At 42.0% G+C, this 16,571-nt stretch overlaps 1 protein-coding gene across 1 annotated transcript in view; it reads left to right on the top strand.

Annotated features, from left to right (window-relative positions):
• Positions 1–1,658: 1,658 nt before the first annotated feature.
• The window catches only part of LOC123017159 (sodium channel protein type 2 subunit alpha), a 63,235-nt gene continuing 48,322 nt past the window's right edge, over positions 1,659–16,571 (top strand). The window contains exons 1-4 of the mRNA XM_044418311.1: positions 1,659–1,928; positions 10,548–10,666; positions 14,826–14,915; positions 15,970–16,098. Coding sequence (XP_044274246.1) covers positions 1,659–1,928; positions 10,548–10,666; positions 14,826–14,915; positions 15,970–16,098 — 608 coding nt within the window. The remainder of the gene's footprint in view (positions 1,929–10,547; positions 10,667–14,825; positions 14,916–15,969; positions 16,099–16,571) is intronic.

Here is a 16,571-nt window from a genome sequence, read left to right as displayed (position 1 = left end):
TCTTTTAGCTGTCAAAATTGTGTATAAAATCCATTTGTGTTGATCATGCATTAAATTTCAGGAAGCAGACAGATAATTTAAGAGGACATGTACATTGTTAAATAATAAATGAGTGCTCCAATATGAAGTTTATCCATACAATAGCCTCCTCCCAAAATGAGGCAACTGGTGGACATTGGCAAAACATATGGTTAAAAGAAGCATTAGCTGTGTTACACCTTTAGCAATTAGTTGACCTAGACAAACCCTTATTAAAGAGTTGTTGTGGTGTCTAGTAGGCATGGAACAAGAGTTTTACTGAATAAGGAGTAACTTAAGATTTGCACATATTGGGAAGTCCTTCTGTTGTCCCTGGGGTGCTTATGCTTGCTCTCTTCATGACAGGGGAGCAAACCTTTTCGTGTCATTTGGCCTTGTGATAGGTGGTTTCTTACACTGGCCAAAAACTGGTTAATTTTCATTCTGGGTAAGAACAACTCGGAGACTTGTTTATGCTGTGGATTTGTAATACAGTTTCCATTCCAGGGAGAGTTTTTGTTGTAAGTGCAGTGACTTGGAAGTCATATCCTGTGATGGTGAATCTGTTGGGGCTGGTGCAATTATCTGCACATGCTCAAAAGGTCTCTTTATTGTTTGCTAATTCTAAGATTCAGACCTTTAGTATTTGCAATGCTTTTTAATACTTTAGCCCTAGCGTACCCTTGCTCTACTAAACAGGCCAGGATTGGAAGGGAAGGCAGTTCACACCAAAGCAAGTCACTTGGTATAAAATTGCACAATGGAATAAAGGAAGAATAAGGCACAATGTCTGTGATGATGCTGACAATGGTGAATCCAGCCAGGAAACCCTCTGAGGCAATGGTTCAGCTAGCAGTATCTAGAGACACCCCAGAGCTATAGCACCATCTAGCTCCATTTACAATGGCATTTATAACTTCTTTTTGTTCTCTAAGTTGTTCTACCTTTCACTGATTACATCTAGGCTGTAAGCTTCTTGGGCCAGCAACCTGGCATTTGTGTGTAGTATTTTTAATGTATGAGCTTACAGATATTTTGGCCTACATCTCTCATAATCCTTCATATATGGACTGCTACAGGTTGCATACCCATTCATAAGGCACCAGGCACACAATAAATAAGAATGTAATCCTATAGAGATTTTAGTGGGAAAAGTCATACAGCTCCCAGCATTGTTGGCTGGAGTGCGCCAGGAGCTGTACAGATGTTTTTCCATCCAAATATGAAGGCTGCACCCATTATAAATAACAGGAAGACCTCCCTGCTCATTGTATAACATTCTTTATATTATTGCTAATGCCAGATTCCACTAAAACTTAACGGGGGGACAGGTTCTGGAAGGGACTGACTTTTAAGAAAGCAAAAACCTTTTCTGCCCTCTTAGATACTTAAAAAGTAAAGAAAAAGAGGCTGTAAATGTTGAGAAGGAGAGGGAAATGGCTGTAAGGGAAATGCATTAACACATGACATTAAATAAAGCCCTTCCTATTTGTGGCACAGTCAATAAGCGTTCTTTGCAAACACTGCAGTTTCTTTGGTTATACATAGCATGGCGCTAATCATCTCTTTTGTCTTTTCTGTATCCCAGCACTTTTTTATGCATGGGGCACAACTGTAATTAAGAGGTGCAGGATGAAAAGATGGCACAATCGGTGCTGGTACCCCCAGGACCTGACAGCTTCCGCTTTTTCACGAAAGAATCCTTGGCAGCTATTGAGCAACGCATCGCCGAGGAAAAAGCAACTAAGTCCAAACAAGAACGTAAAGACATTGATGACGATGAAAATGGACCCAAACCCAATAGTGACTTGGAGGCCGGCAAATCACTGCCCTTTATATATGGAGACATACCTCCGGGAATGGTGTCCGAGCCCTTGGAGGACCTGGACCCATACTACCTTAACAAAAAAGTGAGTGTTTGTCACCAGTGTAACAAAGCCCCATTGCAATTTGGTAGGTGAAAAATCCTACAGCCTTTCTGTGGAGTTCAATTTGGCCAGTACTTTGGAACACGACTAGCACGGTCACTGATCTGTCCCATAAGTAGCGATGGCCCCCGTTTATTCTTTCCATTAGCTCCCCCCATGCTGTGTTGTTCCCTACACGGTGTTGATTTGGGAGCAGCCTCAGTTGCACATGTAGCTATAAAGGGGAAATGGGAGTTGTAAGCACTGTATTCTCTCCACACAGTGGTGATTTGGAAGCATGTGAAACAAGTTTATTATTATATGCTTGGTGTTTTGTGGTAAGTGTGGCTTTACATTTTTTATTTTAAACCTGGGGAAATGATTGAAAAATTAATGAACAAAGGTTTTATTAACTTAGGCACTAGCAGCAAATCTGCAGGTTACAGTGTCAGTGTTTTTATGAGTAAGAGCAAAAATCTATGTGTGGTTCAACAAGAAAAAAGTCCCAAAACTTCCAGCCTTCCCCTGGGAATCCCCATTTCTGCCTAACCATACCCTAAACGTATTTAGCTACTGTCCTTTGGCCAATTTTCCTCTTAATCTCAGTAACAAAGGTGTCAACAAGGAGTGGGCAACTTGGCCTACTCCTCCCGTGAGCCCTCATCATGAACTATTAGGCTGATGGGAGGTGCAGAGCCAAAATGTCTGGAGGGTCCCAAGTTGTCCAACCCTGCCATAAACCCTGAATTCTAACCTGATCTATCATCAACTAAGCGGGTTGCTGTGGACTTGTAGCTTTAGCACTTACAATGAAGCAATGTGAAACTGTTATAGATGATGCTATTCCCAGTGTCCAGTTTCCACTGCTGGCTCTCATCAAAACAAACAAAACACCTCCCCTCCAGTTCTCAATAGTAGGTCCTTTTAGCTTCAGCTACAAAAATGTGTATGCTGGGGTGAGCAGCCCTGAATGACCTTCTCTTACGTAGTCTAAGAGAGATGAGAAATCTTAAAAAAACAGAAATTCTCAAAGCACAACAACAGTTACTTCCAACCAAAAAAAAAGGTGCAAAAGGCACCAGAGGAAGCCCTCATGGCTCTACAAAAAGTTAAAAGACAACTTGAAAGCAAAAAGGGCATGTACAGGAAGTGAAAGGGAGGCTGGACCACAAAATAAAGAGTATAAACAGTCAGCAAAGACTTGCAGGGATGGAGTCAGGATGGCTAAAAGTGGGTTATGTACTGAGACTAGTGAGACTTGCTAAAAACAACAAGGAAACCTCCTTCCGTTATGTCCAAAAGAAAAACAAACGAAAGGGGGGGAGTTAACAATTCAACAGGGATGGCTAAAAGGTACCAGATGACAAGGAAAAGGTAGAGGTGCTTAACTCATACTTCGGCTCAGTCTTCTCCTGCAATAGAAAATACACCCTGCTTACAGAGCAGGGAGTACATGACAAAAGGACAGGATGGCAGCCTAAGGTGTTGATTTGTAATGTTTTTAAGATTTTATGCTAGTAAATGCTGCTGCATTCATAATTTTAATATAAATGCTAGACATTGATATTAATTATATTTTAATTGATGTATGTTTTTTGGATCCTTTGTTTAATATTTATTTTGTTTGTTTTATTCTTCTTTGTTTTGCTTAATTTTGGTAGTTATTTATGAATTTTTACTGTTGTTGGCCTTATGGTAATTGTGAAGTTTATTGTGTTGCACATTGTACTGTTTATTATGTTGTATATATGGATTTTATCATGATGTAAGCTACCCAGAGAGCCTATAGCTAATGGGGCAGCATATAAATCAAATAAATAAATAAGGTCAACAGACAAATAGTCAAGGAGCACCTTGATGAGCTTAATGCATTCAAATCTCAAAGCTCTGATGAGATCCATCCTATAGTCATAAAGGAACTGGAGAAGGAATTTTCTGAACCACTATCTATAATCTTCAAGAAATCTTGGAGAACAAAGGAAGTGCCAGATGACTGGAGAAGAGGTGATGCTGTCCCCATCTACAAGAAAGGGGAAAAAGACAAACCAGGGAACTATAGACCAGTCAGTCTAACATCAGTCCCTGGGAAAATACTAGAACAAATTATTTTTTAAAAAAATCAGTCTGTAAGCACCTTGAAGAAAATGCAGCGATGAACAGACACTACACAGATTTTTGAAGAATAAGTCATGTCAAACTAACCTAATTTTATTTTTTGACTGGGTAACCACCCAAATGGACAGAGACAATGCCATGGACATAATTTACCTAGACTTTAGCAAAGTATTCAACAAAGTGCCCCACAACATCCTGACAATCTAGCAAAATGTGGGCTTGACAGAACTACTAGGTGAATGCACAACTGGCTAAAAATTGGTCACAGAGAGTCCACATTAATGGCATCTTCTCAAGCTGGAGAGAGGTAACTAGTGGGGTGACACAGAGCTCTGTCCTGGGACCAGTGCTCTTCAACATCTGTATTAATGATCTAAATAAGGAAGTCCAGGGGATGATAATTAAATTTGTAGATAACACAAAACTGTGCAGAATAGCTAACACCCTGGAAGACAAAAGAAAGATCCAAGTGACCTAGACAAGCTAGAACACTGGAGGAAAGCAAATAAAATTCAACACAGACAAATGCCTAGTTCTCCACATGGGATTGGGGAGGGAGTGACAAAGGCATCCATATAAGATGAGGAATACTTGGCTCCACAGCACTGAAAAAGAAAAAGACCTTGGAGTTGCCTGGGGCAATAAGTTAAATTAGAGCCAGCAATGTGATACAGCCATAAAAAGGGCAAACACTCTTTTGGGATGCATAAATAGAAGCATCACTTCCAGAGCAAGAGAGGTACTAGTTACCCTTTACCCTGCAGTAGTCAGACCTCACCTGGAATACTGTGTTCAGTTCTGGGCACCCAGGTTTTTAAAAAATGTAGAAAAACTAGAAAGGGTTCAGAGGAGGGCAACAAAGTTGACTCAGGGTCTGGAAACCAAATCCTATGATGAGAGGCTGAGAGAGCTGGGCATGTTTACCATCAAGAGGAGAAGACTACAAGAACATATGATAGCACTCTGCAAGTACCGTATTTTTCGCTCTATAAGACGCGCCTGACCATAAGACGCACCTAGTTTTTAGTGGAGGAAAACAGGAAAAAAATATTCTGAATCAAATGGGCACATAATCACAGGCACATTCCCCATCACTTCCCCATGGGCTGCACATCTGACAGACTTACTGCACACGCATATTCGCTCTATAAGACGCACAGACATTTCCCCTTAACTTTTGAGGAGGAAAAAAGTGTGTCTTATAGAGCAAAAAATACGGTACCTCAAAGGCTGTCACAAAGAGGAAGGAAAAGACCCCACTCATCCCTGAACACAGAATGACAAAATGCAGCTCATCAGATTCAGGATAGACACCAGGAAAAACTTCCTAATTGTCAGAGCAATATGACAGTGGAGCCAGTTACCAAGAGAGGATGTGAACCCTTCCCACACTAGAGACATTCAAGATGACAGTCATCTGAATGGGATGGTGTGACTTGGTGCCCTGTACTAGCACAGAGTTGGACCTGATGGCCTCCTTGGCCCCTTCCAGTCCCACTACTCTATGAATCTATAAGTCCAACTCAGTGAATGATTAATTTTGAAGATTAATCAGATTAATTTAAATTTGAAGAGTATGTCATCCAGTACTCATTCTGAATACAGTTACTTTACTAAGGGCAAGAAAGGGTAGGTGCAGTTGAAACCCAGATGAGGTTCCTAGCTACCTTTTCCAGAACCATTTTCTTCTAACCTGAAGGTCATCTGCTGAGACTCTTTTCCAGATGCCTCTTCTATGAGAGGTGTTACGCTGTGCCAGAGCAGAGGGGAGGGCCTTTTTGGCAGTGAAGCTTCAGGTCTGGAATGTCCTCTCTGGAGAGGTCCACCTGGCTCCTAAGTTACAGTCTTTTCAGTGGCAAGGGATTTTTTTTAAAGTTGTCAATTATCTCTTTTTACTATCATCAATTGTATCAAGAGGTAAATGATAGTATACTATCCTGGATTCCTCAAAGGATGCAGTGCATTTTATTAACATTTTACATAAAATATAAATGCTATGTTGGAGGTTTTGATAAAAATGATGAAAAAAATCAGAAGAGAAGGTTTGGACCTGGTCTAACGTTCTGGCTAGACAGATAACTTTCAGAGCACCCAAGTAAAGCATGGATTGTTGGCTTTCCCCCTGCTACTTGTCCCAAGCATCTATTATTCCAGTGTACACTTTCTGTACATGGTGTTTCTACTAACTCAGCCTTTTCCAAACCTGGAGTCTCAGATAGGTTTTGGAACTACAGTGCCTTTCTACAAACGATCAGAGGTGGTTAGGATTATAGTCCAGTAATACCTGGGGACTGCAAGGCTGGAAAAGTCCAGCACTAAGCTCTTGTCACTATCTTCCTAGAACCTGCCCGATCTACTTTTAAAGTTGTCTAAGCTGTTGGTTTTTGCTACCCCTTATAGTAGTGAATTTGGAAATTTGCACTATACAAAGAAATCACATTTATCTTCTATTAAAGTTGCCCTTCTGAAACTAGCTTTTAAATCATTGCTCAGACCACATATATTAACTAGCTGGTAGTAGTGTAGCGGCACCAGGGCTTGCAGGGATGTGGTACCAGGCCTTAATTTCTTTATTAGCAGGGTCGCCAATGTCATCTGCCACCCTGTTCAGACTGCCGTGTCCCCCTGAGCTTAGCTGCAGTTCTCACAGTAGCCGGGGAGGTGGAGGTGGAATGAATTTCCCCAGCGTCTATATACTTTTCCCTGTTGTAATGCAAAGTATTATGGCAATAAGATCCCTTTAGTCTTGCAAAAGGCCTGCTCCTGGTGGGGATGAAAGCTGGAAGTACTAGTTTGTTGAGTGGATCCAGACTGCCACCCACAGTTTTGGCCTATCCTTGGGAACATGTCTATAAGGATAGTCAAGACAAGGGCCTACACTTCCATGCTTACCACTTCACCACTGCAAATCAATCATAGTATTCAGCACCTTTCTCCACAATTTCCTGCCAAATTTGTGGTTCACAAATCTCCTTTCTAAGAGATGACTGGAGAAGAAAGCTGAAACTTCAGGGGGTTGGCACATCCAGGCAATTTCTTCCAGGGCTGCTGTCTGCAATCAGCATGGTTGGACACCTGCTGAAGCTGCTAGGAGGAGGCCCACAGCCAGTCCTGGAGCCTTGCAGTTCCACTGCTCCCCATTTCTGCCTGACTCTTGGAGAAGACATGAAGAGGCTGAGCAGTGGATGTTCATTGCTCACCTTGCACTGCCCCCTCAGGGCTGCTGTGCACCCAGGCCCCAAAGGAGGAGGGCAAGCATATTGGCAGAGGCAGGAGGAGGAGGAGGAGGAAGAGGCCGAGCTGCTGAGGACTAGGCCCCCGAAAGTCACCTTCAGGGCCATCCCACCCCGCAAAGTAGCCTGGAGCTGGTGCCACTTTCTCTTGTAAACTTTTCTGTAAGGATGCTTAGAAAATGAATGAGGGTGGCAGAACAGACTCCTCACACTGTCACAGAGTGCAAGGCCGGGGAAAGAGGCTGTGAAAACCCAGTGCAAACATTCAGCACTCAGAATAACAGCATAATCACAACTTCATGCACAGGGCATAATCCTGAGACTGCGATTTAAAAAGCAAAACAGAATAGAACATACTTGGTGCAGTACAGGCAGTTACCTCTGCTTCCAAGGCAGCCTCCGATGGTGATTGGGGATGATGGGAGCTGTAGTTCATACACCTTGTGGGTGTGATGCTGAGGAAAACCGCTCTAAGCCTGGAGAATGGGACAATCAGCTATTGTGTTCGCTGCCCCTATGGGCAGGGTGGACCTCTTTCCTTCACCACGGCTCCCCTGTTTTCATTAAATCAGAACAAAGCCAGCTCACCGGCCTACTCAGGGGGAAGGACAGTGCTTCTTGGTCTGTGGTGCAGCCGGCGAGCATCCAGAACAGAGAAAAGGGCACTCCTTTCGCCTCTCTCCCTGAGCAAAGGGAGTCGTGCTTGTCTTCCAAATACACACCTCATCCCAGACCTCAGAATGAGGCCCAGATGTCGACAGCTCTCTGTAATACAAAGGCAAGATTCTAGACTACAAATTTGACAAAAAGATTTATCTCAGAGGTTCTTCTTTCCTGCTTTCTAAACAAGAAGGCAATGTTTTCAAAAATGCAATTTCTATGAGCGGATTGTGAATAAAATAAAAATTATAATAGCTATGAATGGGTAAATGTTGAGAGAGCATAAGCAATTCATAAAAATGACTGAAACAGGAGGAACAAATGTATTAGCAACTGCCAAAGCCTGGCAAAGGAACATAACTTGCAATTTTGGCAGGCATAAAGGAAAACAGCTATTATAGTTATTCAAGGATCTACTTTCTTGTGGGTGAAAGACAAATATGTAAGTGCTTCTTAACGCAAGTGATACTAAAAAAAAAAGACATCCTCCTGGCTTGAGTTTGTGACATACCTTGAACTTGCATAGTTATAATAAATGAGACCTAACTATTCATATTTGCATGTAATAAATTGGAAGGAGATAGCTTTTAAAACATGACAGACTATGCCTTCCTTCCCTTTCCTGTTCAAAATACAGACTAATTCCATGACTAATTCTAAGGAAGATTTAAAGTTTTATATGCAGCTTGAGAGAAGTCAGTGAAACAATTGCACCCTAATGAATCAAATATGACTCTGCGATAGGATGTAGGCAGCAATTGCAAACTCATTCACTAGTAAATGCCACTAAATGCAACTCGAGAAAAATGCAGTGGGAGTTACTTCTAAGTAAACCTGCATAGGGTTGCACTGCTAAGCATACTGAACCCTTAGCTGCCTCATGTGGTTATGGCAGGACAGATGTCATGCAGGCAGCCACACAGACAGGCCCAGTTGGATACCCAAGGCCAGCTCTTATATGGAGCCTCTTGGTAGGCCAATGCTCTGCACTGTCTTGGTCAGGCAGTGAGGAGAATCTAAATATTTATTTGTACACTTATTTATAGGCTGCCTATAATTGCTGAGGCCTTCCTGTATTTATAGTCTATAACCGCTTCCACCCTTGATCACATATCTGGAGAAATAGGAAAACCACAGAATTCTCCTCACAAGTTGTCAGGGAAATTAAGAGAAACAACTGCTTAGGTAGCTGGATGCGACTTACTTGCAATGGTTGTGCTGTATCCACCTCAGCTCAAGGGTTGAGATGTGGGGAATTTTGCCACACCACTTGGCAGCCTGCTATCAGTCATCAACCCTTGAAGTCAGGAATGGAGGAAGCTGCTTTACTAAGTCAGATGACGGATCCATCCGGCTTAGGACGGTCCACACCGATTGGCGATGACTCAGTAAGGTTTCAGATGAGGGCCTTTCCCAGCCCTGTCTGGAGATGCCAAGAGTTCCATGTAGGATTGCTTCATTATTTTGCAGGCAAAGCAGGTGCCCCATCACTGGGCTAAAGCCCTGGATCAGCCAACACATAATTCTACACAGTAGAGCAGAAAATAAATTTCCAGATATTTTGGACTTCCACTCCCAGAATTCTTGACCATTGTTCAGTGGATAGGGGCTTCTGGGAGTCAAAGTGAAACCATCTGGAAATCAGCCTTCTGCCTACACCTGCATTAAATAACAGGTCTAACCTTCATTCTGTTCTCTCTTCTGTATAGGCAACTTACCCTTTTAAATTTCATCTTAATAAGGAACACAACCACAGCTCTCCTTGTCATGTGGTGGTGAAAGAGAAGCCGTATTCTGAGCTCTGAGGAGTTTTACAGGTGCTCAGAACTGGGACCAGAGAACAGTTCATGATGCAAGTTTCCCAGAGCATTTCTCTTGTACTGCAAGAGTGCAGTTTGTCTCGTGCTTAATGTAGCCCTCTAGAAAAGGGAGGTTGCTTAGACAACCTGCTCCATTTGGTGTGGAGTATACCAAAGGCAGCCCAGGGTGATCATTGGTCTTTTGAATTCAGAGGACACTTTGCAAAATTGGGTGTGAATACTTCCTTGCAAATGTATGTAGTCTGTATGTCAGTGAGTTAAGATGTGCCCATGAACAGCTGGGGAAGAAGGGAAGGTGAATAAGAAACATCTATTGTGTGAATAGATGCTGCCCATGAACAGCTCTTCTGTGATTTCCAAGATGTTTTGGGTGGTAAAAATTGTGGGTTCACACCCAGCCAGTTGTATCAATTGCCCTTCCTCTTCCTGACCATCTCTGCTCCCAGGGCCAGAGTAAGAGGCAGGTAATTTGGCTGCCAGCCAGAGTCTCCTGTTTGCTAACAAGTGGGAAGAGCTCTGTGCAAAAGTATAAAGTGCCAAGTTGGTTGTATGCATAAGAGGAAGTCTTGAGAATGAGCCCCAACCAGCACAGAGCTGTTCAAATAGCTCTCTGGAAACCACAGTACTGAGTAAAGTGGACTAAAAAGAATCATGTGTTCATATTCATGTGTGTGCTTTGTTCTCCAATTGGGTCTTCTTATTTGTATAAGTGGTAGAGCTCAAGTGGTATTGAAGTCAGCCTTGCATGCCCTAAATCCCACATTTTCTCCATTCTGTCTTCCTTTCTTTTCCAGACATTTATAGTATTGAATAAAGGGAAGGCAATCTTCCGATTCAGTGCCACTTCTGCTGTGTATTTGTTAACTCCTTTCAACCCTGTTAGAAAAATAGCTATTAAAATTTTGGTACATTCATATCCTTTTCCAGTGGTTGGTGCATTGTGAGTGAAATAACACTTTCAATAATTTGATTATTTGCATGGGCCCCAAGGACTGCTTTGCGGCTGGCCACCCTAAGCTTTCCTACATGAGGCATTTATTGTGCATTTATGATTCCTTACCCTTAGTTGTTTACAGGCTGTTGAGAGGATGACATGATCCTCCAGTTTTCTTGCTGTTTTTTCACAGCAATTTTCCCAGTTGTTTTAGGACAGGAAAATGGGGTGTTATTATAGAACAGGGGCTGTTTCTCCTGGAGTATGTGAGCTTTTCCAACCTAGCACAGCTCCCCCTAGAGTTTATGTAGCAGAAAAGCAGGGAAGGAAAGCTTTTTGTGCAGTTCTGACTTTTACAAAACCAAGAGTAGAAACAGCAATTAACAGCTCTTCCATGCAGTCTGCAGCTGCAGGAGAAATGGGTGCTCTGTGTGCCTCATTCTCAATTCATGGGGAACAGTGGTGAGGCCTATCGGTGCCCACATAAATGGAGGGTGCCCCATGAAACAGGCACCACAATCTTCTGCAGTGTGCAGAGGTGCCACAGTGTGTTAAGGGTTTTGCATATATAATTCCTCTCAGAGGAATTACACTGAAACAGCGACACTGCACACGTGAAACCTTGGTGGTCCAGACATAACACAACTGTTAGGCAGAGAAATTCAGCTCTGTTGTGTCACAGAGGAGGCCTCTACCTGGATCTACTCCTCCTCAGCCTCTGGGGAGAGGAAGGTTGTAGAACACAAGTGCTTGGTAGCCAGCAGCTTTGTGTGTGGTCATTGATAAAGGGCAGTCCTCAAAGACTTGCGTTGAGGCTCAGGACTGTCACTTCTGACGGCCTTCTGGAAAAATGTTGCTCACGTTCCTTGCATCAGTGTATCTGTGTGTGTGTGTGTGAGTGCATGTACACACACGATACAAGCACTCTGCATATCGACACAGTTTTTCTTCGTATATGTGCAGATTTTTCATGTTAGAAATTACCAGACTAAAAAGCTGACGTGATTTAGGAACTTTCCTCTGGATCTCCAGTGATAACATTTTAATTGATACTCTTGGAAAAATATGAAAAAAGCTTGCAACCCAGCTTCTTGGTTATGAAAATGTAGAGTTACTGTAGTGCAGAGGCTAAATGTCTGGATGTAGGTAGAACAAATTTAGATTTCCACTCAGCTCGGTTTCTCTAAGTATGGTGAATATTGCAGGTTACATGGTGACGTATGTTGCTGAGGTTAAAATGCCACTGTTGGGAGAAAGTCTGAGGTAAATAGTGATAAACAGAAGGTTTTCATAATCAGATTTTCCTTTGTTAAAGGCATCATGCAACAGGGTAAGCCAAAATGTTAGAGGGTAACAAATATGCTTGACAGGAAATATAGGCCTGCTTGTTCAACTTGCATATACAATGTCAAGAATATAATTTCTGTTTTTCCCTTATCCCAGAAGTTCAGTGGGACTTACTCCTAGGTAAAGTGTGTACAAATAGGCTTGCAGCCAATTTGACACAGGTTTCATTTTCAAAGCTACTTTTAAAAGTGTAGATCTATCCAGGTCTAGTCAGAAAAACTCCTAGCACTCCCAGCATGCTGAGAGTTTTAGCATGCTTTTTTTCTGTCTAGATACACCCAGGAAAGAGCCTTACATATATTTCCTCTTGGACTCTGCAGCTTCATTCCACTCTATGCTGATCGAATTCAAGGTATTGCTTGAGGAGCAATGCTGCTAACTTCTTGTGGCAACTGGAACAAGGGGTAGATGCCAGGATTCTCTTACTGGAGGGAGTGGAGATGTTGTGCCTGTTCCAATCATTCCTTCCCAATAAATAACCAGAAGAAACCTGGCTATTTTAATCCATGTTCCCAGGCACAAGTACCAATGATACCTTTCTTCTCAAGAATCATCACACTGAAAGCACTGGCCAAAATCGAAGTGGCGTGCTGTATTTTTATCTCCAATGCTAAACAGGGCCTGGATCTGCCCTGGGAGTCACCTCTGCACTCCTCTGAGCTTCCTGCAGGAAGGGTGTGATACAAATGAAAGATTCAGGGCCCTTCAGGTGAAGTAGTTGTAAACAACTCTTAGTTTCTGGTGCCATCCTGTGGCCATTGAATGCCAATCATTTCCACTGCTTGCAAAGCAAGTTTTGTGTAGGTGTGCCTTTAAGTTTTGTACTTCTTGAATGATGGAAAGGGGGAAAATGATTATGATAGGGAGTGGAACAAGCATTCTCATTAGTGATATAAAGCCAGAATCATTTTCAGGTTGGGGACTTATTTAGTCTTGTTCCCATGATCCACATGAGCAAGTTTCCCCTCCCTGGAAGGAATGCAGATTTCCCATATACTGCAACTAATTTCAGCCTCCATTGATGATTTGCAAGCAATAGTGTCAAAACCACTCAGATGTTTAGTTCTGTCTCTCCAAAGTGGCAAGAGTTCTTAGCTCAGGTCTTCTCCATGTGAGGCTTTCAATCTGCCACTTACCAAGGGGGCTGCTTCTAGATGCTTTGCAGTATTAAGATGAGCTCCTTAACAGTTGGGTTTTTTCCTTAGGGAGGAAGAGTTTTCTTTTTCTGCCTTTCTACATATTCCATAGCACAATCATAAGATGGAGAGGAATTGCACAGCTTTTCAAAGTGTACTCTATAGGTAATATCGGACTGTTCTTTGTGTTAAAAAAAAAGCTGCAGAAAAGTTTGCAAAGCACAGGAGAAACTCTGGATGAGAATGACATAATGAAAAGTGATTGTAAATTACTCTGAGTGAACATGGGTGCAAAATAAATGCCTTATGTAGAAAAACGAGGAGTGTCTGGAACCCAGGTGGCAACCTCAGGCTTAGGGTCCCAGGCCAGCCTCTTTGGGTTTCACTTTGGCTCTCTGTGTCTTCCCCAGAAAACCGTGCCCCCTCCCCTGGCCCTACCCCTTTCTCTCAGCCACCCACTGTTGGGTGGCCTCCTGCCTTTTGTGCTTTTTTCCCACTTAAAAAAACTCTCCAAAGTCCCAGGTAATTCCAGTAAGAGCTTCACACTTAAAATAGGCCAACATGTTCCAGTTTTTGGCCCCCCCACCTTTCACTTTCAATGAAAGTGAAACCCAATGCTGAAAGATAGTTCCCAAGAACTTGTCCAAAACAGAATTCATTTCTTGGGATGAAAGATGTTCCTCACCACTGATTCTAAAGAAATGATGACAAAAGATAAGTTCATAGAAAGTGGCTTTGCACCTAGCCAAACCTTTAGGGGTCAATTCTATACATGTTTGGACAGGAAAAAATCCTGTAACTCCCAGCATGCCCCAGGCAACCTGACTGAGGCATGCTGGGAATTGCAGGACTTCTTTCCTGTCTAAATAAATATTCATTGGACTGTGTGTCCTTTGTGGTCCAATTCAGTACTGTCCACAACACCACCTTGGTATGGGATCACCTGGGTTTCAGATATAAGTCTTTCTCAGCCTTACCTGGAGATGCCAGGGACTGACCTGGGGACAATTTTCCTGTGCTCTGCCTCTGAGCTTTGGCCCCTCATAATTTTTGCAAAAAGCCTCTTACTTTCAAAAGTTCCCACCCCTCAGCCAGTGCAAACAAGACAAAATTTCAATCTGCACTGGAACCTAATTTCCAGTTGGCATTATGTATTCAAGATTATTATTTGTAAATAATAATATGTTTTTGTAAATGGTAGTTACCAAAGTGTTGATTTACCCCAACGGGTCTGTGGCTAACCACTACATTTTCCACTTATTGTGTAGTATCATCCTTAAGCATCCTTTTGAAGTTCCAGTTGCCAGTTAGTTTGCAAAGCATATGAGTGGTTGAAACTGGACATTACTGTTCATGTTCTTGTTAACTTGCATTTGTATCCATTATATGGAAAATCCATATCTGACTTTTTACTCTTTTCAAAAGGAAAATGGCATTCTGCATTTTAAAAATGACATTTAAAAATATTTCAGTTTATTTGAATGCCCACCTGTTCTTTTTAATTTTAGACTGACATATAGGTTTGAAAGGTTCTCTGAATATCTTGGAAATAGAGCGAAGTTTAAACTTACTAGAAGTAAGCCAGAAGGGTTTGTTGATGTGACAGTTCTTCTTAGACTCTGTTTTCAAATATATATTCCTTAACCTTAGCATACTTTATTCAGCATGCTTATTATGTGCACTATTTTAACCAACTGTGTATTTATGACCATGAGTAACCCTCCGGAATGGACAAAGAATGTAGAGTAAGTCAATTTTAATTACCTTTCAGTGTGTTAATGAATATGTCATGTTTGTCTCTACATGTGGCCATGCAAGTGACATGTTCTGATGGAAAGCAATCTCTGACATGAGTTCTTACATTTTATAAACCGGGATGATAATGTGCTTGGAATATGAAGATGAGCGTACATGTAAAATATTTGTTTTGTGCTAAACTTCCTCAGCGAGGTCCTTCTGGAAGCTTTGGGACTGTCAGTTCCCAACATTCTTGAGTACTGGGTGCAATAGCTGGGCATAATGGGACCTAAATTTCAAAACTGGTATTAGGTTATGCCTAAAACATGCTGTTGCACTTGGACCCTGTGGACAGTTTCTAAATTCTGTTCTGTATCCTCCAGTGTATTCTGCATTCAAAGTTTGTTCCTGTTGCTTTGGAATATCAATCCTTGCAGCTGGCCATCCAACCTTGCACATTGGTTCACTCCATTTCTCTGTTAATTTTTCTAGGGATGTGTGTGTTTGTGTGGTAGGCATGCTAAGGACAATTATCCATTGAGGAGACAAACGAAGAAAGCTAACTAGCCGCTTCTCCCTTTCTGTTTGATTTGGGTCCCTTCTAGCTTTGTGTGTGGGGGAGGGGGCTGGGCATAATGAGCCTGGGTGTAATAATCTGTAGATCAATGCTGACTCATATCTGCTTTTTGTGGCTCTGGGTTATCATCCGTAGAAGGAACTCAGACCTTCTCCCCCAGAACACAACAGGGGAGTCTTCCCTTTATCAGTTATTAAAGCCATGGTGCCCCGGGGTACATACAGGCAGCCATTTTTAATATCAGAGCTGCCACCACAGCTTGTCACAGCTGCTGAACCTGGCAGCACTTGGGTCAGGGATAAGGTTAACAAATCACCCGCAACCCTAAAAGAGCCTGTGGGATGAGTTAAATAAGCCACAGCAGGCATTTTTAGCATGTTCTAGCATCTTCCCTCCCCCATCCTGTTGTTGTTTTAATTGTGCATATTGTATTGAAATAATTATTGTTTGTTTTATGTTAACTTTCACCCTGATATTTTCCTCAGATACACATTCACTGGAATTTATACCTTTGAATCACTAATAAAAATTCTTGCAAGGGGCTTCTGTTTAGAAGGTTTCACTTTTCTCCGGGATCCCTGGAACTGGCTTGACTTCACGGTCATTACGTTTGCGTAAGTATTTTTTTACAGTGTTGAATAAGGCTTGTTCGTTGATAGTTACCTCAGATGGACATTTTTGCTTGGCAGACAGAACCTGTGGGAAGAGTTTCCAGTTATAATAAATATACTTTTTTATTACTAGTATTATTTATTTTTACCACCTCCAAAATAAGCCTCTGCTGCAGAATCAGAGTTGTATGTCTGCAACTTAATTGGGCGAGTCTTAAAATAAGCTAAAATCAGCTAATTTTATATTTTGTCATCTTTCCGTTCACCAAAATGGAAGCAAGCTCTCAAGTTTCCAAATTGGTTGGGATTTTAATTTTAAAAAGTTGTTTGCTCACTGACATTTAAATTTAATATGAAGGTCAGGAAAGCGTATTAATAAACACAAGGAAATTGCAGCAAAAAGGGAAGAGGTTTTGATGAAAGACCCCGAGTGATTAGCTTCAGCTCTGCCTCAATTCTGAATAACTGTGATTTAA

The sequence above is a fragment of the Varanus komodoensis genome, unplaced genomic scaffold (genome assembly GCF_004798865.1).
Source record: "Varanus komodoensis strain SLA01 unplaced genomic scaffold, ASM479886v1 scaffold9, whole genome shotgun sequence".
Classification (NCBI taxonomy): domain Eukaryota; kingdom Metazoa; phylum Chordata; class Lepidosauria; order Squamata; family Varanidae; genus Varanus; species Varanus komodoensis.
The sequence above is the reverse complement of the archived record's forward strand: the minus strand, read 5'-3'. Positions and strand labels throughout refer to the sequence as shown.